The 24,087-nt window shown below is 57.7% G+C and overlaps 1 protein-coding gene across 1 annotated transcript in view; it reads left to right on the forward strand.

Annotated features, from left to right (window-relative positions):
• Nucleotides 1-19,865: 19,865 nt before the first annotated feature.
• The window catches only part of ABLIM3 (actin binding LIM protein family member 3), a gene marked incomplete at its 5' end in the record, with an annotated part of 35,431 nt that continues 31,209 nt past the window's right edge, over nucleotides 19,866-24,087 (forward strand). Inside the window, 2 exons of the mRNA XM_084295406.1 lie at nucleotides 19,866-19,929; nucleotides 22,520-22,639. Of these exons, the coding sequence (XP_084151532.1) occupies nucleotides 19,866-19,929; nucleotides 22,520-22,639 (184 nt within the window). The remainder of the gene's footprint in view (nucleotides 19,930-22,519; nucleotides 22,640-24,087) is intronic.

The raw sequence follows: 24,087 nt of genomic DNA on the forward strand, positions 1-24,087 counted from the left end.
CAGCACACCCCCTTTAGTGTCCCCTGGCGGGCCCCTGGGTGTGGTGGAGGACCCAATCCGGTGACAAGCAGCAGACTCCAGGCCCTAGGGTGCGGTGAAGGACCCCCGAAGGTGACCCCCAGGTGTCTCAGCACACTGCCGCCAGTGAACCCAGCAGGTCCCCGGGCACCTCAGCCCACCCCTGCCGGCAACACACAGCTGGTCCCCAGGTGGGGCGGCAGACCCCATCCGGTGACGCCTGGCAGGCCCTCAGGCATGGTGGCAGATCCCCGCCAGCAACACCTGGTGGGCCCTTGGTCATGGCGGTGACAATCCTCTACTGGCAACCACAGGCTGGTCCCTGGGCATGACAGTGAACCCCAGCCCGTGACCCCCAGTGGGCCACCAGGTGCAGCGGTTGACTCCTGCTAGCAGCCCCTGGTGGATCCCCAGGTGCGGTGGCACACCCCTGCTGGCAACCACCAGTTGCACCCACGGACGCTTCAGCATACGCTCTCCAGCAACCCCTTTTCGTTTCATAGGCGCATTGGTACACCCCCACCTGCGAGCCCCAGTTGGCCCCTGGTTGCCTCGGTGTACCTGCTCTGGTGACCCCCGGCGGGACCCTGGGCGCAGCAGTGGACCCCAGCCGGCGATCCCTGGCGGATCCCCGGGCACCTCTGCACACCCCCACTTGGACCCTGGGTGTGGCAACACACCCCTGCCGGCAACACCTGGCAAGCCCCCGTTTGCTTCATCACACCCCACCGGCTAGCCCCGGTGGGTCCCTAGGTGCTTCGGCACAGCCCTGACGACAACCAGTGGCAGGCCTCTGGGTGCAGCAACGCATACCCACCAGCGACCCCCAGCAGGCCCCTGGGTGCGGTGGTGGACAACCCCTGGTGCCCCCAGGTCTCTAGGCACCTCGGCAGTGGACCCCAGCTGGTGACCTGCAGTGGGACCCTGGGCACCTTGGCTCACCCCCACCAGTGACCCCCTGGCGGATCCTCAGGTGCAGTGGCAGACCCCAGCTGGTGACCCCTGGCAGGTCTCTGGGCATGGCCGCGGACCCCCACCGACAACCCCCAGTGGAACCCCAGGCGCCTCAGTACACCCCTGCTGGCAACCCCCTGTGGGTCTTTGGGCACAGCAGCAGACCCCAGCCGGTGACCCTTGGCAGGCACCCTGACACACCCCCTCCGGCAACACCCTGTGGGCCCCTGGGTGTGTTGGGACACTCCTACTGGCAACCCCTCGCACTCCCTGACAGGTCCCTAGGCACCTCGGCACACCCAGACCTGTGACCCCTAGCGGGCCTCTGGGCATGGCAGTGGATCCCTGGCAGTGACCCCTGGCAGGCCCTTGCGCATGGAGGCAGACACCCACCGGTGAACCCCAGCAGGATCAGAGGTGCCTCAGCACAACCGTGCCTTCAGTGGGCCCTTTGGTGTGGTAGCAAACCCCAGCCAGCGACTTGCAGTGGGCCCCCGGGTGCTTCAGCTCACCCCCGCTGGCGACCACCTGCAGGAAACTAGGTGCCTCAGCACACCCCTGCTGAGGACCTCCAGCTGGCCCCCAGGGGTGGCAGCACATCCCCTCTAGTGTCTCCTGGCAGGTCCCCGGGCACAGCAGTGGACCCCAGCCAGCAATCCCCAGCGGGTTCCCGGGCACCTTGGCACACCCCTGCTGGCAACACCCAGCGGGTTCCAGGGCGCCTTGGCACACCCCTGCCGGAAAGCCCCAGCTGCTGTCTAGGCACTTTGGTGCACCCCTGCTGATGACCCCCAGTGGGCCACAGGGCACCTTGGCATACCCCCTCCAGTGAGTCTTGGCGGGTCCCTGGGCATGGCAGCAGACCCAGCCAGTGACCCCCTGTGGGACACCGGACATGGTAGCTGACTCCCACTGGCAACCCCCTGCAGGAAACCAGGTGCCTCAGACACCGTGGGGGACACCCTGTGGGAAACTAGGTGCGTCACAGACACCAGCCTGCGACCCCCAGCAATCTCCCAGGCTCCTCGGCACACCTCCTCCGGCAACCCCTTGCGGGCCCCCCTGGCATGGCAGTGCATCCTCTCCAGCAACTCCCAGCAGGTCCCTTGGTGCCTCGGTACACTGCCTCTGGTGACCACCAGTAGGTCCCCAGGCACAGCAGCAGACCCCAGCTGGCATCCCCTGGCAGGCCCTTGGGTGCCTTGGCACACCCTTGCCAACTACCCCTGGCAGGTCCCCAGGCACAGCAGCAGACCCCAGCTGGTGACCTACGGTGGGCCCCCAGGCACCTAGGCACACCCCCGCCGGTGAGCCCCGGTGGGTTCCAGGCGTGGCGGTGGATCCCCACCGGTGACCCCTGGGCACCTCTGCACACCCCCGCCAGCGACCCCTGACGGGCCCCTGGGCATGGTGATATCGCCCCTGCTGGCGACACTTGTCGGGCCACTGGACACCTTGACACACTACCTCTGGCGACCCCTGGTGTGCCCGTGGTGCTTCAGCACACCCCCTACCGGCGACACCTGAAGGGCCCTTGGTCGTGGCGGCAAACGCCCACCGCCAAACCCCATTGGGACCACGGGCGCCTTACACACCTCCACTGGTGACCACCAGCTGGTCCCTGGGTGTGACAGCAGACTCCAGCCAGTGACCCCCGGCAGGCCACCAGGCACAGCAGCCGACTCCCGCCAGCAACCCCTGGTGGGTCCCTGGGCACTGTGGCGGACCACAGCGGGCGACCCCTGGTGGGCCCCCAGGAGCCTCAGCAAACCCCTGCCGGTGACCCCCGGAGGGTTCCCCGGCACCTCGGCACACCCTCTGGCGACCCCTGGTGGGCTCCCGGGTGCAACAACGGACCCCCATCGGCAAACCACTGCAGGAACCTAGGTGCCTCGGACACAGTCGGGACACCCTGAGGGAAACTAGACACGTCGTGGACACCAGCCTGCGACCCCCGGCAAACGCCCAGCTTCCTTGGCATACACCTGCTGGCGATCCCCCCAGGGTCCCCCGGTGTGGTGGCAGACCCAAGCCAGTGACCCCCAGCTGGTCCTCGGGGGCAGCTGCGGACCCCCACTGGTGACCCCTGGCTGACTCCCAGGCACGGCAGAGGACCCCTGCCGGCGACCCCAGCTGGGCCTCTGGGCACAGTGGCCCAACCCCACTGGCGATACCTGGAAGGTCCCTAGGTGCATTGATGCACCCCCTCCAGCAACCCCCAGCAGCCCCCCAGGTGCGGGCGTGGACCCCTCCTGGTGACACCCAGCAGGTCTCTGGGCACCTCGGCACACCCCCAGTGACAATCCCTGGCGGGCCCCCAGGTGCCTCAGTGCACTCCCTCTGGCAACCCCTGGCGGGACCCCAGGTGCAGCATCAGACCCCAGCTGGCGATCCCCAGCAGGTCCTGGGGCTCCTCGGCACACCCCCACCGGCAACAGCTTGCGGGCCCCCGTGTGCTTCAGCATACTCCCTCAGGTGACCCCCTGCGGGCTCCTGGGTGCAGTGTCACACCCCCGCCAGTGACTGCTGGTAGGTCCCCGGGCACCTCAACATACATCCACTGGCAACTGCTGGCTGGTCCCCAGGCGTGGCAGCACATCAGCATATCCCCGCCGACAACTCCCAAGGGCCGCCGGGCATGGCAGCTGACCCCTGGCAGCAAGCCACCACAGAACCCCAGGCGCGGCAGTGGACTCCCTGCTGCGCGCCCTGGCAGGCTCCCGGACGTGGCAGAGTACCCTCCCATTCAAGCCCCGGCAGGCCCCCATGCACACCAGTGAACCACCCCTGTGAGTCCCACCAGGGCACTGGGCGTGACAGTGGACCCCCCCCACGACCCCTGGTGGGCCACCTGTCGCTACCGTTGAACCCTATTGGAGCCCCAGCGGGCCCCCAGTGCAGCAGTGGACTCCACCCCTGCAAGCCCCGTCAGGCCCCTGGTCACAACAGTAGACCACCCTCCCCTTGCGAGCCCCGGCAGGCCCCCTGGCATGGCTTTGGACCCCCTCTTCGAGGCTCTGCAGGCCCCCGGTAGTTGCACTGTACCTCCCTGTCCACGAGCCCTGGCAGGCCCCTGGTAGCTGTGTTGGACCACCCCTGCAATCCCCAGTGGGCCTCCGATCACTACTGTTGACTCCCCCTTGCAAGCCCCAGCGGGGCCCTGGCGCGCCATTGGCGCCCCCCCCCCCCCCCCCCCTTGGAGTCCCGGCAGGGCACCAGGCATTATGGTGGATCCCCCTCCTTTCGAGTCCAGCAGGCCCCCAGTAACTGTGGTGGCACCCTCTTGCGAGCCCCATGGGGCCCGGGGTGCTCCAGTGGCCCCCCTCCTTCAAGCCCCAGTGGGCCCCCGGTAGCTGTGGTGAATCCCCCACTACAATCCCCAGCAGGGCCCCGGCATGTCAGTTGACCCCCCCTTGCAAGCCCTGGTGGGGCACCAGGTGCGCCGATGGACCTTATGAGCCCCAGCAGGCCCCCAGTGTCACGGCAGACCCATGCCTGCGATCCACCCCTGGACCCTGGCTGTGCCAGTGGACCTCCCCCCCATTAAGAGCCCTGTTGGGCCCCTGGGCACAGCACTGGATCCCCCCCACACACACACACGAGGCTCTGAGGCCCCCATAGCTGCATTGAACCCCCTACCTGCAAGCCATGGTGGGCCTCCAGTAGGTGCTGTGGAACCCCACACACACACCTGAAGCCCCACCGGTGTATCCCCCTTGCAAGCCCCAGAGGGCCCATAGCATGGCGCTGGACCCCCCCCGCAAGTCCCGGCAGAGCACTGGGCATGCCAGTGGACACCCTGCTGCGAGCTCCAGCGGGCCCATGGGAGCAGCGGTGGACCTCTGCCGGTGAGCCACAGCTGGCCCCTGGCCTCTCAGCAGACCCCGTCCAGCAACCCCCAGCGTGCCCTCATGCCTAGCGGCATACCCACGGTGCCCTTTCCCGGTGATCTCCCCAGATCTGTTACCCAGTTCTGTTGTCCTCACCTGCTCCTAGACTAGTACCCACACCCAGTCCCCAGTGCTTCTCTCCAGAGCGGCTCCCCACACCTGCTTCCACATCTCTTCCACAGGTCTGCTCCCCAGAGCTTGTCCCCGGACCTGGTCTCCAGACATGGTCCCCAGAGCTGGGTCACAGATCATATCCCCACACTTGCCTTCCAGACCTTCTCCCAGACCTGCTGACCTGATCTACTTCCCAGAAGTGCTCCGTGGAACTAGTTTCCACATATGGTCTCAAGACGTGCTCCACCAAGACCTACTCCCTACACCTTCTCCTCACACCCGTTCCAAAGATCTGGTCCCCAGACATGCTCCCCAGGGCTGGTTCCCAGGGCTGCTCCCCAGAGCTGGTCCCCTGATATGCTTTTAGATATGGTTCCCAGATCTGGTCCCCAGACCTGCTCCCCAGGCTGGCTCCAAAGACCTGCTAATGTGACCTGCTCTGCACACCTGTTCCACTGATTTGGGCCCGAGAACTGCTCCCCAGACCAGTTTCCCAGAGTTGGTCCCCAGAGCTGGTTCCCAGAAGTGGTCTGCAGACCTGGTCCCTAGATCTCTTCAGATCTGCTCTCCCAAACCTGGTATCCAGGTAGTCCTGGTATTCGTGAGAGATGACCGGGCAGGCACACACTTTTTGAGGGAAGCTATTCCCCATGCACCCAGTGCACCGTAATAAAGTATACCTACTTTACAACCCTAGGGTTGTATTTTACAACCCTATTAACTCTGTTCAGCTGCGGGATCAACTGTGGAGCGGATCTCCTAGGTACACCCCGTGCCCCTTTTTCTCTCTCGGAGGAGCTCCTCTCCCAGCTGCTCACTGCGGGGATAGAAGAAGATCCTGTGGTTGCGGACAAACGGTATGCCTTAATAAAGGTAAGCCAATTAGCCGGGGAGGTCAATAAGCTGCATAGAGGCGTCTAGCGCGCGACATAAACCCTGAGGACATCCTGGGAGGTGGCTAGTAGAGCGGCCAAACGGGAGGTGGCCAATAGAGCGGCCAAAAGGGGTTTTTGAGTAGAAGCCGTTATACCCTGGTTCCAGGAACCACAAGAAGATTGTGAGAAGAGATGGGAGGGGGGTAAGCGAGCCTTAATGATAACTGTTACAGTGTTTGCAGCTGCTGGGGGAATAATTCTAATTGGAATAATAATTGTATGTTGTATTTGTAAAGGCCCAGACATTTGTTGTTTAAGTATTCTTTTAAACATCTGTAAAGATATGTAAATATAGTGTAATATAAGAACTGCTATTGGGGTGTATGCCAAAGGGAACTAAATTTGCTCTGACATATTATCGATCTTTCAGGCTCAGATGCCCTTGGTGTAATCATCTACAGGCAGTTGATTTGCGGTTGCCTGATTTTATTTGTATATACTGTGGATTTTGGAGGGATTGGGAAAAATTAGTAAACAGATCCTTAGAGGATGGTGGAACGTTAACTGCTATAGATTAGAATGGGACAAAGTCAAAGCAAAGAAATCTCACAGAAAAGCCCCTTAGGATGTATACTTACACATTGGAGGGATACAGTGGGGCGAGGGGGGACAGAGAGTAAAAGAACTCTCATCAAATACTGTAATCAGTGGTGGCCATTTTATAAATTAGAGGATGGAGAGGAGTGGCCCTTAAATGGAACTGTTAATTATAACACTATATTACAGTTGATGTTGTTTCTGAGAAGAGAAAGTAAATGGGATGAGGCTGCATATGCAGACATGTTTTTCACTCTTCGAAATCACCCAGAGTGGCAGAGAGACTGTGGAATTGTGCCTCCACAGGACCCCATGGTGTTAGCCCTTGAGCAAGGAAACAATAAGGGACTTAAAGGCAAATTGTGATGGTGTTGTTCAGCATGCAGCATCGGGCAGAGGTGTACTAAGATAAGCAAAATTCATCAGGGACCAGAACAAGACCTGATAGATGTATTTAAGCCTCCCCCTTGACCACAGGAACAGGGTGATGACTCAGATGAGACTGTGACTCCTCCAGATAGTCCTGTATCCTCCCGTACTAGGAAAAAATCTGTTTTACAGACACCTCTTCGAGAGGCAGTAGGACCTGACGGCGGAACAATGCTGATCAGGGTACCTTTCTCTACCACTGATTTAGAGGCTTGGAAGAGGGTTGCCAAAGAATACCAGAACGATCCAATAGGGGTAACTAAACATTTCCAGTTTGTTATCGAACAATATAACCCTGATTGGAATGATATTCAGCTGTTATTGGAATATATGATGGAAACAGAGAAACAGCTGATTCTGAAAACTGCAGCAGATTTGGCTGAGGAACACTATAAGGTTGCAGGAGGGGATGTTAAGGAGTATCTCCCCCTTCAAGATCCAAAATGGGACCCAAATAAGTCGGTCCATATGGAGAGGTTGCAGGCCTATCAGGGGTGGATTTCGAAGGGAATGGAGAGGGCCATTCCCGAGACCATAAACTGGTCAGCTCTGTATGCAATTAAGCAAGGACCCTCCGAGTCACCATCTGAATTCCTGGATTGCCTGAGGGATTTAATGCACCATAACACACTGCTGGATCCCGGGTCGGAGATAGGAATACAACAGCTAGTATCTGTTTTTGGGACAGTCAACAGGAGATATTAGGCGCAAGCTCCAGAAGCTGCGCACCACAGAGAGCAGGAATTTGGAAGTGCTATTAGATGAAGCACGGAGAGTGTTTAGTAATAGGGAGGATTATAAGCAAGGGCAGAAGAGAATAGTGGCAGTTGTCAAGGGAGAAAGGAAACCGAGGTGGGGACCACCTCAGTTAGGAAAGGATCAATGTGCGTTGTGCAAAAGGTTTGGGCACTGGAAGGGTGAATGTCCGGAGAGACAGAAAAGTAGAGAGGTAGGGAGAGAGAACCGGAGAAGGAGAGTGTATAAAATTGTGTATAAAATTGTGAGAGACGACCGGGCAGGTGCACACTTTTTGAGGGAAGCTATTCCCAGTGCGCCCGGTGCACCGCAATAAAGTATACCTACTTTACAACCCTATGGTTGTGGAGTCTTTTCCGTGCATCACCCTGGGACCCACCAGGGCTTGAAGTGGGGGGCCGCCACTGCACCCGGGGTTCCGCTGGGGCTCAAAGAGGGGGGTTCAGCAACAGCACCCACAGGCCTGCCAAGACTCTCAGGGGGGGTCCAGTACTGCCCCCTGGGGCCAGCTGGGGCTCACAGGGAGGGGTCCTCCGCCACACCTGGGAGCACAGCACAGCCCGCAGTGCTCGAAGGGAGGGGTCTGCTGCCATGTCTGAAGGCCCACTGGGGCTCAAAGGGGGGTTCTGCCGTCGCACCTGTGGGAACACTGAGGCTTGCAGGAGCGGTCCACTGGGGCCCGCCAGGTCTGGAAGGTGGGAGTCCACTGCTGCGCCCTGGGGCCTGCCAGACTCGCCAGTAGGGGTCCACTGCTGTGACTGTGGGCCCACCGGCACTTGCAGGTGGGATTCTGCTGCAGGCCTGGGAGACTACCAGGGCTCAGGGGTGGGTCAGCAACCACACCCAGGTGCCTGCTGGGTCTTGCAGAGGGGGTCCACCACCGTGCCTGGGCGTGCACTGTGGGTGACCGGTGATGATCCGCTGCTGCACCCAGGGGCCCGCTGGGGTTTGCAGGAGGGGTTCACCGCTGCATCCAGGCGCCCGCCGGGGCTCACAGGTGGGGTCCACCACCGCACCCTGGGGCCCACTGGGGCTCAAAGGAGGAGTGTCCACCGCTGTGCCCCACGGTCCGCCAGGGTTTGAAGCAGGGGGGATCAGCAACCACGCCCTTTCTATATGAAAGAGAATTCATCTCTTTCATATATCACCTGAATGCAGGCTGCACTCTGTACTGCTACAGTTAGGTCAGAATACATTTGTGGCTCTAATTTCCAGTGGTTCCTCATTATAATGAGGACCCCCGGCGAGCCCCCGGGCGCTGCAGCTGACCCCGCGTGGTGAGCCCCAGTGTACCCTCATGCACCACCGAGGACCCCACCTGGGGACCCCTGACAGGCCCCCAGGCACCACTGCAGACCTTGACTGGCGACTCCCGGCGGGCCCCCAGGTGCTGCCACTGAACCTGCCAGGTGAACTCCAGCGGGACTGCAGGAGCTGCCGTGGACCCTGCCTGGTGAAGTTCAGTGGTCCTTGGCTGCCACAGTGGACCCCGCCTGGCATCCCCCAGTGGGCCCCCAGAGGACGCCGGGCCCACGCCTCTGGGTGCTGCCATAGATCCTGACCAGTGATCCCCAGCGGGTCCCTGGGCGCCACCTCAGACCCTGACCAGTGACCCCCAGAGGACCCCCAGGAGCTGCTCAGGGGCCCCACCAGACTCCTGGGCTCCACTGCAGGGCCCGGCAGGACTCCGCGCCCAAGGGGTCCACCTGGGGGCCCGGCTGGACTTGGCGGGACTTAGCACCTGGGCTCCGCTGCGGGGTCCATGGGCTTGGTGGGTGTTGGTGCCTGGGCTCCACGGGCTCCATGGGTGTCCTCTGGCTCTGAGGACTCGGTGGACGTCTGTCACTTCTTCTGGGGGCTTGGCAGGGGACGGCACCCATGGTCAGTTGTGGAGTATGGGGCCTTGGAGGGGTTGGCGCCCGGGCTCTGGCCAGGGGTCTGGGACCTAGGCGGGAGTTGGCACCTGGGGTCCAGGGTCTCAGCAGGTCATTGTGCCCAGGGTCCAGGGGCTCGGTGGGTGACAGCACCCATAGTCTGCCATGGAGTCAGGGACGTAAGTGGGGGTCAGTGCCCAGGGTCCAGGACCTAAGTGGGAGTCAGCGCCCAGGGTCCACCATGGGGTCCGTTGGCTCGGAGGGATTCAGCACCTGGGGTCTGCCACAAGAACCATGGGCTCAGCCTTAGTTAGTGCCTGGGTTCCACCCCATGGCCCTGGGAGCTCAGCAGCATAGGCACTCAGGCACTGCTGCAGAGCCCTTGGGCTGCGGCCGGAGCCTGGGCTCCTCCCTGGGGTCCCGAAGAGTGGGGGCTGGTGTACCGGGCACCCGGCGGACCGGGTACTGCCCACTGGAAATTGGAGCACCAAGTTTCTCAGAGAACACCTTCTTCCTGTTTTTTTTTTGTTTTGTTTTGTTTTTCTTTTGGTTTGGTTTGGTTTTGGTTTTGGTTTTGGTTTATTTTTGTTTGTTTTTTTTTTCACTTGCAACTCACTTACCCATGCCTCTAGTGTCCTGGTAGATTTTCCATCCCTTTTTTTTGAAGTCCTCTCCGTGGTCATGTAGGTAAAACCACAGGGTGGCACGGCATATGTACCCACTCTATCGTCTGCCTTTCACAGAAAGATGCTTACCCCGATAGCTGAGACACTGGTTTGTACAAGTGAGGAGGAAGATCAATTCTCTTAAAATTGGTGGACCTCTTCAGAAAGTTTCTCAACAGCCGAGATGCAGACCTGTAGGGAAGAGGACAGGCTTTCTTCATACTACTTTTGATGTGCCTGTTGTGAGAACAGCATTTCTTTTATGAACAGCACATTCTTACAATTTCCACTTAGTGAAAGTAACGATCATGCCACTAGTATCTATCTAGATCCGTTTCTACTTACAACAAGGCAATTTTTGAATTTACATTAATGCACCTTTTTCACACAACCTGTTGTTCAATCTTAACAAATACTTAAGAACATTCTTCAAAGTCAGGCTTACCTGTAAGCACTTGAGCTTCTGAGGTTGTTTTTTTTTTTGTTTGCTTGTTTTGTTTAGTGTTTGTTTTTTGGGTCCAGGTCCAGGGCAAGGGGTCAGCTCTGGGTACAGGTCTTTGGTCTTTGGTCTTTGGGTCTTTGGGTTGGGCTTGAGTCCAGGGCTCGGGGTTGGGTCCAGGGTGGGGGATCCAGGGTCAGGTCTGGGGTGCGGCTTAGGGCTGGGGGTTGGGGTTGGCACTCAGGGATGGGGCTTAGGGTTAGCTCTGGGTCCTGGGTCAGGACCAGGATCGGGGCTCAGGGTCAACTCCATGGTTCCGTGGCTCATGTCCAGGGCTATATCTCTGGAGTGGGGATTCCAGGGTCAACAGTCTGGGGTAACTACAAGGGTCAGGGGCTCAGAGTCGGGGCTTGGGGTCAGGGCTCAGGGTCAGGGTTTGGGGCAAACTCTGGGGTCAAGGGTCCTGGGCTCAGGCTGGGTCTGGGTCTGGGGCTCAGGTTCCGAACTGGGTCCGGGGCTCTGAGGTTTGGTCTGGGTCAGGGGCTCCAGAGTCAGGTCCAGAGTGGTGTCTCCAGGGTCTGGTCTGAGGCAAGGGCTCTGGCATTGGGTCCAGGTCAGTAGCTCTGGGGTCAAGGATCTGTGGTCAAGGGTTCGGGGTGTGGCTTGGGGTTAGGGCTCAAGTTTGGGACTCAGGTTAGGGTCCAGTTCTGGGGGTCGGGGTAGGGACATCCAAGGTCAGGTCCAGGTCAGGGGCTCTGGAGTCATGCATCCAGGGTCACGGGTCTGCAGTTGAGGGTCCAGGGTTGGGGCTCAGGGTTGGGGCTCAGGTTTGGAGCTCGGGGTCAACTCCAGGTCTGGGGTCAACTCTGGGTTTGGGGACTCAGGATCAGCTCTGGTGTCAGGGTCAGCTTTGGGTTCGGGGGCTCGGTGTCAACTCCTGGATCAGGGCTAGGGTCAGCTGCTGGGTTGGGTCTTGGGGTCAGCTCCAGGGTGGGGGCTACGGGGCCAAGGGTCTGGGGTTAAGGGTATGGGGTTGGGGCTCAGGGTGCAGGGCCAGGGGTTGAGGGTCCGAGATCAAGGGTCTGGGTTAGATCCGGGTCCAGGTTCTGTTCCGAGGGTCGCTGGTTGGGGTTATCTCCGGGGTTGCAGTCAGCTCTGGGGTTGGCAGCTTGGGGTCAAGGGCTTGGGATTGGTGTGTGGCTTCGGGGCTCCAGGTGCAGGGTCCATTCTGAGGTTGGAGGCTCAGGGTCAGCTTTGGGGTCGGGAGCTCAGGGTCTGCTCCTGGGTCAGGGCTCAGGGTCAGCTGCTGCGTTGGGTCTTGGGGTCAGCTCTAGAGTTGGGGCTACGGGTTGAGGGTCCAGGGTCAAGGGTCAGGGATCAATAGTCCCAGCTTGAGTGTACAGGGCTCAGGCTTGGGTTTCACACTCAGTATTGAGAATCGAAGTTAGCTTCTGGTCAGGGGTCAATTCTGGGTGTCGGGGGCTCAGGGTCAGCTCCGGGGTGGGGACTCCAGGCTCACGGGTCCAGGGTTGGGCTTGGGGTTGGCATCAGGATTAGCTCCGGGTCTGGGTCCAAGGTCCGTTTCGGGGGTCTGGGACAACTATGGCATAGTCTGAGACTTGGGCTTAGTTCCGGGTCCGGGGCTTTGGGTAAGCTTCTGGGTAGAGGGCCCAAGATAGAGGGCCCAGCTATGGGGCTTGGGGTTGGGGCTTGGGGCTGGGACTCGGGGTCAGCTCTGGGTCTGGGTCCATGGGTAAGGTCCGGGTGTGGGTCTCAGGGTCAGGTCCAGGGTGGGGGCTCCAGGGTCGGGTCCAGAGTGGCAGTTCTGGGTTCAAAGGTCCGATGTCGAGGGTCCGGGTTTGGGGCTTGGACTTGAGGCTCATGGTTGGGGCTCAGGTTTAGATCTTAGGGTTAGAGCTTGGGGTTGAGGCTTGGGGTTAGCTCTGGGTGTGGTCTGACTGGGGTCTTGGGGTCAGCTCCGGGTTTGGAGCTCGGGGTCCACTCCAGGATAGGGCTCTGGGTCAGCTATGGAGTTGGGGCTCAGGGTTAGCTATGGGGTCTGGGGCTCAGGTCCGAGCTCAGATTTAGCTCTGGGGTGGGAGCTCTGTGGTCAAGAGTCCGGGGTTGGGGCTCAGTGTTGGGGTTTAGGGTTGAGCCTCATCGTTGCGTCCAATTCCAGGGCTCGGCTCTAGGGTCCAGGGTTGGTATGGGTTGGGAGTTCCAGGGTCATGTTTCCAAGGTCAAAGGTATCGAGGGGGGTCAAAGGGGTCAAGGGTCTGGGGTTGGGGTTTGGGTTTGGGGCTCAGGGTTGGGGACAGCGGGTCAGGCAGTAGGACAGACAGGACGGGCAGTAGGACAGACAGACAGGACGGGCAGTAGCCCGGACAGGCGGTGCCCAGCAGATGGCGGCGATGCCGCGGCGGCGCCTCGCAGGCAGCCCCCGAGTCGGGTCGGGTCTGGCCCCGCGCTGCCCACCCCACCCCACCCCACCCCATCCCATCCGATCCCAGCCCACCGCACCCCACCCCACCCCACCCTACCCCACCCCATCCCACCCCAGCTCGGCTCGGCTCGGCTCGGCACGGACCGGGGCGGGGCGGGGCGGCCGGGGGGAGCGGCGCTGCGAGGCCCCACGCCCGCTATAAGAGCAGCGGCAGCGGCCGCGCTCCGCAGTGCATGGCAGCGCCGGTCTGCATCCCCAGCCTGATCCCTATCCTCTCCCCGCCACCGCCATCCCCCTTGACCTTGAATTTGGCACTCGGGGCCGCCCTGGGATGTGGCAGAGCGCGCAGGACCCTCGCCTGTAAAAAGGGGAGAGGAGGCCCTCTCCCGCTGTAGGAGCGCAAGAGGAATTACGGAGCATCTTTGCCCCCTTTGTTGAAGGGCAGGGGAGGGCCGACAGGATGAGCACCAGCAGTAAGTACGGCTCTCCATTCCCTTCGCTATGGGAACGCGGCTGGGATCGCATGGATCTGTCTGGGAGGAATCGGGAAGAAAATGTGATACCAGTGCTGGCAACTCCTAATGGGCTGGGTATTTTTTGTTGTCCGTTTTCCCACACACACACACACTCCCCCCGCCCCCCCCCCCCCCATTTTGCTTTCTGACAGGGTAAGGCTTGGCCAGGGTTGCTTTCGTGTGGGCTGAGCCATGGTGCTTATCTCTAATGAGTACTTCTTGGCTCATGTTTCTGGGGATTGGAGGGCAGATCATGCAGTAAAATGTCGATATGTAACATGGGGAGAGGCAGCCAGGAGCACTCTGACTGGTAGCAGGCTCACTTCTGATGCTGTTGCCTACATATGAATAGACACCCGGGGAGCAGCCGATGAGGAGGAATGAGGAAGGGGAGACTCCAAAAGCAGGGATCTGAGCAGAGTCCAGGTGTGGTACAGAAAGACGTACCTCTGCAGTTGGGTGTTCCTATTGTGCATGGGTGAGGGAAAGGGATGGAGATGCTCGTGCACTACGTATGAATCGCTAAAGAAGCAGGGCGTAGAGATGTGCTGCATAAGATGAGAACTGGCACCTGCTGCTGGTCTGCTTACCTCTGGTTTTGTGGCCTCATTACAAAGTCTGGGAAGATTGATCAAGTCACAGCTGACTTCTTTTTCATGGTTGTTAGGATGTGTGACAGCTGTGCCCACCTCACTGGCAGGTCCATTCATTTAAAAGCATGCTCAGCCAACCCCCACCCACAGCAGCTGTGCTGACCCTGAGGTGGGGGTGTCCCACCTGGGACAAGGTGCTATCCCTCCTATGGGTCCCCAGGGCTGTGAGGAGTCCCCCTGGCAGTAAGTGGCAGAGCAGTGACTTTGTCCCAGTGGCATGCTGCGGTTTCTCAATCTGAAGGCTTGGGGTGGTTCCCAAGTAAAACACCATGAAAAAAATCCTTGGCAGGCTGCAGGCAACAGAACAGGTGATTCCAGATCTGTTGGGCTGCGTCAGAGTTGAGAAAACTTCCCAGGTGCCAGCTGCATGAGCCACACCTGGGGCACAAGCTAGTTTTTTTTTTTGGGGGGGGGGGGGGGAGAGAGGAGGGAGGTAGTGTGGCTCGTAGTGCCTGGATAGGGACCAAAGGGGACCTGTTTGTTTCCAGCCCTGTGGGATGCCTGGTAGCAGAGGTTCCTCCCTCTCTCTGAATGATGGATGTGGGATGGCACTCAGTGCTCCCTGGGGCCAGTGACCACAGTGGTTAGGTGAGACTTTATGCCTTCTCTAAGCCAATTCTGACAATTTTGTTTGTTCCTACTGGGGGTTCCTTCCCAGCTCTTAACAACCAGCTTAGATGCTGATAGTGATAAGGGTTGTTTATGGTGCCACGTATCATGACTATCTGATTGTGCTGCAAAACTCCTTTACTCGTTCCTCCCCCATGCAGAGAGGTCCTGGCAAACCAAGGCTTGCACCCTGCCTGTTGCTCTGCCCTCACTCACGAGCAGAGGCTGCCAGGCAGACGGTGAGTGTGGAGCTGGGTGTCCTTTGGGAGGCACACTGTCTTTTCTTGCCACTGACTTGCTCTGTGACCTCTGGCATGTCACTGGGCCATGCCTTGGCATCTGGATTTCACAGCCTAATGCTTTGGATGGCTTTGCCTACATGCTTTTCCCCCTTCCTAGGTAGCCATGTGGCTTAGGGAAGGTTTGAAAGGCTGCTATCAGCTGCTGTTTATTTCCAGAGCGGTGGGCATACTGTGGGATCACACCATGTACAAGCAGTTTGGCTGCTCTCTGCAGTGGTTCTGCAGCCTGCCTCCCTTGTGAGGAGGGCTCGGAGGTGAGGGGACCCTGCCTGCAGTGTCATGCACGGGGAGGGAGCTGAGCCCTATGTGGAAGTGAGGAGAGGGAACACTGGAGGAGGAGGATGGATGACAAAGCCAGACTGTGGACAGGGTGATGAGCTACAGGTGCAGCTACAGCACTGAAGTTTTGGTGCTGCCAAACTGATGCAATGAGGACACTTATCCCACTTATCTTCTGTTGTGCACCTAATCTGTGAGTTGCCACCTCTCCTTTCCTTTTTGCTTGGTGTGATTTGGTAATGCTTCTGTCTTGTTCAAAGTAATGTGAGGTAGGAAGCCTGGGGCTGCTGGCCACTGTGCTGGCCTCAAGCCCTGCTGTTGTGCAAAACTGTTGGGTGGGCCTCTGGGGGCTCAGGGCAGGATTTGCTGTGCACAGGCTGGGCTGTGCAGGTGCATCTCGAAACACAGCATGCAGGAGTCCTGTGTGCCCTTGCTGAGGGACTTGCTTTGCACCTACCATGGGTCCTGGGATTGGGAGCCCCATGTGTGTCCTCCCCTGTGATGTGGGGGTAGCAAAGACATATGGAAATGTTGCTTTAAGGGGAAAAGTAGGCCCCTAATCTTGGATGTGAACTCATATCCTGAGGCTCCAGAGCAGCTCAAGGGGACCTGAGGGTGCAAGGGTTGTACTGGCTGGGAACGCAGCCTCCTGGTGTACAGCAAGCGCTTGGAGGGCATAGAGTTGATATTTACAGTAGCTACACTATTTGTACCTCCCGCTTGGGTTTGCACTGCTAATTGGTTGCAAATGGATTCATACATTCCTGAACAGGTCTATCAGCACTGTGCTGCGTCTCTCCTGAGGCTGGATCTGGTGGTACTAGCCTTTGCCTTAGAGAACATCCTTTAAAATCACCCTCTGAAGCCTCCACAGTTCTGGGCTCTGGCTTTTCCCCAAGAACATTTTGGGGGAGGAAAGTCCCATCCTGCTCCCTCTAAGCAGCTGACACCTGTCAAGGTGTCAGGGGGTTTGGTATGCGAGGTGGAAGACTTTCCCCAGATCATCCCAGTCCCTGATACTGATGAATGCAGCATGTTTGCTTGGTTATTTTTGCCATTCCTAAATAGTGTTACCTGTTACATGATGATCCAGTAAGTGTAATTACCCAGTAATCTCCAGGCACATGTGGTTACAAGGAGTTTACCAGCAAACTCTGTTAAGTCCCCATGTAATTGAAGAGGAATCACGTGAGGGTGAGCATCTCCAGGAGCTGTGGCTCTGCCCTGTATGGCTTAGTGGGCAGAGGGCAATTCACAGCTCCCCTACCCACTGGGGAAGGATGTGGTGCTGCTCCCCTGCCCAGAAATGCAGTACCCTGAGCCATCAGCCTGGGTGATGAGTGGTGTTAGTCTTCCCCTTGGGGTTATGGTACAGCCTCTTCTGCTATAGCATGCGTGGTTCCTGGACAGCACCAGATCCTCTTCTGTCTTGGCAGTGCTGGAGCACTGCTACAGCAAGCAGTAAACCTAGGACAAAGCACAGCTCCAGCAGGGAGATGCTGCATGAGGCTGTGGGTGTTGCTGCCTGGTCCCCAAGTGTTTGGTGAGGTGGTCTCAGTGTCTGGAGGTGCCCTCGTGCTCCTCAGCCTGGCTGGGCAGGCTCTTGGTGCAGTGGGAGAAAAGATAAATCTCCAAACAGCTCTTCTCTCTTGGGCAGCTGCTCCTGGGGGAGGCTTGTAGTAGGGAGAGTTTTGGGAAGGTTGGAGTAGTCCCGGTGCGGATGGTACAGAGAGTACAGAGGGGGGTGCAGGTGTAGATGAAGAGATTTATATACAGTGTTGTAAGAGGTGAAAAGCTACTTTCCTCACATGTCTTCTCCTAAACCAGCTGTGAATATCACCTGGTGCCCATGCTTCCCTAAGGAGGGCTCTAGCACTGAGTTTTGTAGAACTGGGGCACCAAGGAGACCTCCAGGCTCCCTACCAACATCTCAGTCCTCTCATTTAACACCTGACCCTGACTGCTGCCACCAACCTGACACAAATCATCCCCTCCTTTCTCCTGCACAGCCAGCAAAGGGATAATCACCAATAGTGTTCACTTTGCCAGAAAACTCAGCCTGGACAGCTTCTCTCTGTCCTCAGCCTGGTGGATGGACACTGTCCTCTCACCAAGCTCTGCTCAGGCTCCCCGCAAGCCCTATGTATTGGCAGTTTGCCCTCGGAAGAGCAGAAGCCACGGAGAGCGGCCCTGCAGGCCAATGAAGTGCACGCTGGAAAGTCAATTGGGGCAATTGAATTATTTCAAGGGCCTGCCATGCTCTTATAAAACAAATAGCAAGTTTTCTAATGACAGTGATCAGTTTAGCCAGATAATTGTCTTTATGATGCCAGCAGGCTGGGCTAATAACAGACTGTCCTGTTACCAGTGAGCTGCTGTGATGCTGCCTTTGATCTCTGCGAAGGCAAACCCACCAAGCTCCTGCCAGACCCTGCAGTCCTATCATGGTGATACCATAATGAAGTGCTTGGAACATCTAATTAGATATTTTTAGACTAAACACATCAGTGTCTTTCCATTGTGAGCACGGCAGCACCTCTGGAAGGCATCCTGGGGGTAGAGTAGTGATGGCAAGGGCCCAGGGAAAGAGTGCTGGATGGAAGAGGGAGGATTTACAGAGTGGAAGGGGACCAGGAGTGACTGTGGCAGCTATAGGGAAGGCAGAGCCCAAATCCAGACATCTTAGCCCTGGAAAGCTTGCTTCTAAACAGCTCAGGGTAGGCATGGCAGGGATAGCTGGCAGCCTGCAGCAGAGAGGGTTGTTCTTGCTTGGAGGGAACCCAGGCTGTCCCAAGTCCCCCTGTGCCCGGCCTCTGCATCCGTAGGCTCAGTAAATCACTGGGGAAGTAGAAGAGCTTGTGTGCCCTGATGCACAGCCCTGATGGACATGCTTTCTGTTCCAGAAAAGGGCTGTCAGAAGCTCAATAGTACCCAACTGAGCACGTGTGGCAGCCAGCTTGGACATATGGTTCCCATATATTTGATGGTGGCTCAGGTTTTTCATAGGTTATAGCTTATACCTGCATTTTTCAGTTCTGCTACAGTCTGCATGCTCTGTCAGTATCAGCCATAAGCCCTGGGCTGGGAATTGATTTGCTTTCTTTGCTGCCTGAGGCAGAGATCTGAAAGAAAAGGGAGCTGATACTATGGTTTCCTTATGCAGCCTTCCTGACCTTCCTTTCTTCTTGCCCTTTTTACCCTGGCAAAGCCCTTCTCTGAGCCCCAAGCATCACTTGTTTTTCTGCTCATGCACAGTTTACTCTCCTTCCATTTTGAAACACCTTTTTTGAGGCTTAGACAAGTGGGAAAGCCCTTGATAGGAAGGTGTCTCTAAGGAGCAAGATAACGTAAAAGGGTGTGTTTATCTCGTGGGTTTGAAACCATCCTGCTGGCTTCCATCTCCCTTCTTGGTAAGAAGGGATCCATTTTGGGGAGCACCAGGCTGCTGTGGGCAGGAAAGGTACTGTTGGTGTAATGCCACCTCTGGAGCCCTTCCTCAGCACATTTTGAGTCCACTGAGGTCTGTATTTCATTTTTTTTTTTGTGTGTGTGGGGGGGGGGTTGATGTGTTCTCACAACAGTGAATTTCTGGAAGATATTTCTGGTGCATGCAGCCTGGGTGAGATGAGCACAACCCAGGCTGGGACTCAAGGTGTGAGCTACGAAGCATGCACCCAAGGCTCTGCAGTATGGCACTCTTCACAGGCACACTTTGTGCATCTCGCTCACAGAAGCACGCTGAGGCCCTGCGTGCCCTTCCCATCACCCATGTCATGTACTCATCAGCCCCGAAGACATTGCTGCCTCTTCCACATCCAGCCATTGGGACCTGGCTCTGGGGAGGCGTCCTGGTGAGCACTGCCCAGCCCAGGAGTGCTCGCTGGCGAAGGGAAGCTATTTTTGCTGGGGCAGCTCCCTGGCTCAGCACCACTTGCTGGGACAAGTCAGGCACCTGCTGGGGGTGTCCCCGGCTACAGCTACTCCCCAGCCTGGATTCCCTGTGCAGGTGGGGAGGGCTGTTTCACCCCTGGTCAAGGACTTGTTCCTGCCCCTCAGTCTCTCCCCAGGGGATCCATGGCAGGTCCCCATTGCTCCAGCTTCTCCCACCAGCTGGGGTTCTGCGTGCAGCGAAGGCAGAGGAAAACTGTCCTTGTCTGGGGCAGGCAGAGGTCCCAGGGGGCACAAACCCATGTGCGCTCAGCACCCATGGAGAATGCAGCCTGTAAAGGGCAGGATGCTGGGTGGGCAGGTGAGCTGTATGGCTCGGTGCTGGTTCTTCCTGTCAGCTCTGCTCCAGCTTTTCTGTCTCTGCTCATATCGCAGCAGCCCTCAGAGTGTAATAGAGCGCAGCCTTCCCCAGCACCACTATGCTCACACAGCTGCTGTCTGCACTCGGGTCCCAGTGCGGCGCTGGTCCCTGCACACCCCTCCCTGCCTGTGCCCTGTGGGGGGCATGGGGTACCCCTGCCTCCCTCCTCAGCACCCCCTGCCCTCGGAGGATAAAGAAGGGGGAAAAGGTGAGATAAGCTCCCTCTGACCTGCTGCAAATAGCCATGTCACCCATGTGTGTCTGAGCGATGTGGGCGAGCTGTGGCTCCTACAGGCGTGCCCAATGTTTGGTCACTGGCACTGATGGAGAAGTACCCGGGGGTGCTGCCTGTGACACAGAGCATGTCATTGACTCAGCATGTGGTGGGACTCTGCTCGGGTTGTGCCTGGCCACCTGCTTTCCAGGTCTGGGGCACTGATGGGAACTTCCATCTTCCTGATGGAGGCATCAGGTCTTCAACCAGGCCTTGGAAGGGAAGGGGAGGATGCTTTTCTGCAGGAATCAAGGAGACAGAAATAGTTATCCTGGTGCTGTTGGAGTGCCCTGGGCTCTCTGAATGCTTCTGTGCCCATGCTGAGCTGGAGACTGGGGTTGATCAAGAAACTGGTTTTCTCTAATTGTCCAGGCTGCCTCCTGAGATTCAGTTCCTGGTTTTTTGTTTGTTTGTTTTTGTTTTTTGTGCCTTCAGGAGGAGGTTTTCTGTGGCACCAAGCTATCTCCCACCTCTTGCTTGTCTGGGACCACCAACCATAAGGGGAACCACACAAATGCAGCAGCTTCCTCATGGGCACTGAGCGTGCAGGGAGCAGGACAGCCACCTCCTCAGCAAGGAGGCTTCTTCCACCTGCCTCTGGGGCATGAAGCTGGGTGATCCCCAGCTCAGAACCCTTCACCCAGTGAGAAATCTTCCTTCTGGATGGCCACACTCTGTGAGGGGATCTGCTGTGTTCCCCAGCATCTGTGCCAGCTGCCTCCTTGGGAGGGACAGGTTGGGCCCAATCCTTCTCCTCCAAGATGGGACATAAATGGTAGTGCTGACCAGGGAGAGCTGAGGGACCAGGCATGGATGTTCTCCCCCCTCACTTTTTTTAAAAAAGAAGTCACTGTCTGCATGGTGAGTTATGTGGTGATGACAGTTCCTGACAGATTACATATAAAATCCCTCACATCCCCGAAGATGCTACCAGTTGAAAGCTTTTATGGCATTTTAAAAATAGCTGCAGAGGGGGAGAGAATGAGTAGATGGATGGGTAGGTGGATCCCTAATAAGGAGAGAAGAGGAAACTGCAAGAGAGGGAATGGAAAGACTTCAGTGAACGGCATGTGAGTGATTGCTGGGGTGAGGGGATGCGGTCGTACTGAGCTGCGTGCCCAGCAGGAGCGGGAAACCCTATAAAAAGCCTGGACATGAGATATGGTCCTTGCACAAGTCAGGTGGAGAGGGATGGGGTAAGCATCAGTGCAGGCTGTCTCTCTTGCATGTGCTCCTGGTGTTCTACAAGTAGCCATTAAAATTAATCCCTGACTTGGGCTGGCTGCTGCTCTTGCATGGTTCTGAGCACCTCCAGGCCCACCTGTGCCTCTCTGCCTGCTTCAGGCTGATGGCCTTGCCTGGGAGCTGGAAGATGAAGTTGGTTCTGGCTTTCCCTATGGTCTTTCCTACCTGGGCTCCTGGGCTGTGCTCCAAGGAGAGGTGCTGAGGCTGCCTCTCTGCTCTGGCCCCTGGCTCGCTGCTGTCTGACAGCCTGCAGCTCTCAGAGGCAGGATGTGGTGGGGCTAGGGGTGGGACAGAGCGTCCCCATCCTTCCATGGAGCAGTGATCCTGTCAGGATGTCCCTTTGGGACAATCCTTCGCTGTCTCACATCGCTGGTGGTGCGGCAGCTCCAGGGCTGCTGTACAGCCCACTGCTGTAGAGCCCACTGCTCTCCCCCAGAACTCAGGGAAGATTACACAGAGTGTCTCCAAGAAATGCTAATTGCTTTGGCTTGTGCTTGGTACAGCAGAGCCACCAGGCACTTGGAGCTCTTAGTCAGCTCAGAGATCTGCCAGATCCTTCCTCTCCCTCCTCCATAGAGCCAGCAAAGGTCTGATGTGGCTCTCACTGATCCTTGCATCCCTGAGCCCAGCAGAGCAGCATGCTGGCATTCACCTGCGCTGCCCCAGTGCCTATTGTGGCATAGGGACAGTGTGTGCTGCCATTGGGGTGCCACAGCACACTCAAGTGAGGCTTGTGTTGGAGGAAGGTGTTGGGAGCTTCCCATCCCAGGAAAGAGGACAGAGCTCGTGGCACAGCAGAAGCCTTCAGCACTGTTCTGCCACCTGTCCTCCCTAAGCTCCACTGCTGCTGCTCTCCTGCTCTGCCTCTAGCAATCAGAGCTCTGTGAAGCTGAGCTCATTTGGTGCAGGCTGCTGGGAAGCATTCCTTGGCTTTGCCCCTGATCAAATGGCAGGGAAAAGTGCTGCTAACAAGATTCCTCTGTCAAATATGCCAGCCTGTCACATCCAGGCCATCTCCCCCTGCTCCCCTGTGCTTGCTTTTTTTTGTCTGCTTTTTTCTTCCTCAGCAGTGAGGCAAATAACTAGGGAAGCTGGGGAGTGTGTGCTCCCTGGTCCTTGTGCTGGCCTCTCACAAAGTGCTGCTGCTGGTCCATGCGAAGTTTTCCCATTGTGTTTCTCCAGCTCTCAGCTTTTGTCCAACGCTGCAACTCAGGAGCTGGAGTCCAAGCCCAGGCACCCTCTGGGGGCACTGAGGTCTTCACTCTGCCTTTGTCACCAGACGTGGGGCTTGGTGGTAACGTGGATGGGTCCTGGCTGGCCCTGGTGATCCTGATGGATAAGGGGACGTGTGAGCTTGGGGGTCTCCTGGGAGATGCATGGAGCCTCCTGCAGGTGCCTGGTGAATCAAGGGCTTGCCAAGGGAGGTCATCTGTGGCTGTCCTGGCTCCTTCCTCCACGCTTGGGTCTGGTGGCACAAAGGATACAATTCAGAAAATAATTTTGCTCCTTGGCAGGCGGTTTCTGGCTCATTTAAGCCAAAAGCGCACACAACAAAGGCTGTGTTGATTATGTCCCTTGAAAAGGGGACTTGTTCCCTGGAAAACACAGTTCTGCCAGGCCCATTGACCACCCACTAATTGGCACTAATGAGGAGGTGGGTACTGGGGACAGATAGGTTGTTGCTGGTGTTCAGCAGGGAAGGGAGCGGTAACCTCAGTGCAGGGGAGCTGGGCTGTGGGATGGGCCTGCCCCGGAGAGCCCTCTGCTCGCCTCCTGCAGTGCTTAGCCCAGAGCAGAGAGCATGGAGGGTTAAGAGGATCTCTGGTGCTTACTGTACACAGATGGATTTATTAACATCCGTTTTGCAGGAAGCTGGGATATGGAGGGTGACATTCCATGTTGGGAGCATAGGGCTGATGCCAGGTTGGGCTGTCTGCCTCCAGCCTGACCATCAGTACCTTTTTCCTCCGAGCCCTGATGAAGGTACCAAAGGCTTTTAGCAGGAGACAGCCGCATCTGACTGCCTGCCACTTCCTGCTCTGGCAGCCCCCCCTTTCCTTTTGAAGTCTGTTCCTGGGCGTACACAGGAGCCAAGGAGAGCAGGAGTGCAGGAAGGAGGAGGGGAGGATGAGTCTGCGTGAAACCCCCACATACGCACACCCTGGGGAGCTCATTGTTCTGCCCTGCCACGTCCTCCCTTCCATGCACACTGTCCCTGGCTGGCACTGAGCCCTCGTGGCCCTCTGGTAGGGATGCCCCTTGTCCCTGGGGGCTCAGGGGGTGCCTGGGGTTTCCAGCCCCCTGGGAGGGCCTGGCATATGGGCTCTGGTGGGCTGAGGCAGTGGGGTCAGGTGCTGCTGCCCCACTCCAGCTGCTCCTGTAACACCTGCACTGATTCCCGTCGGGGTTCTCATCTTCTCCTTGCTAAAATGACCAAGCTGTTGCATCCAGCCCTTTTTCTGGGAGGTTTTTCAGGCTGCCAGCCCCTCTGACCACCTCCTCCACCTGGGTGCCCACTCTTGACACCATAACCAGGGGCCCCAAGGCTTTGCCCTCCATGTTGTGCTCTGCCTGTCAGAAGCCGTCTGCGCTGTGAGGGTGGCTCGGCAGAGGGGGAGCTTCCCTTGAGGATCTGTTTTGTTAGAACAAACAACCAAGTGGGATGCTATTTTTCCATTCCAGCAGAGAGAGGTTGTAGCTGCTTCTTTTTGATCCTAAACCCTGACATTTGTTTTTTTTAATTATCTCTGTCTTCAATTAAGTGTGACCAAGAGATGAGAGCAGAACATGCTTTAGCAGTGGACACAGCTTGTGTTTTTGCAGTTTCAGGGCTTATGTCAATATATT

The sequence above is a fragment of the Netta rufina genome (genome assembly GCF_964035555.1).
Source record: "Netta rufina genome assembly, chromosome: 14".
Taxonomy (NCBI): Eukaryota; Metazoa; Chordata; class Aves; order Anseriformes; family Anatidae; genus Netta; species Netta rufina.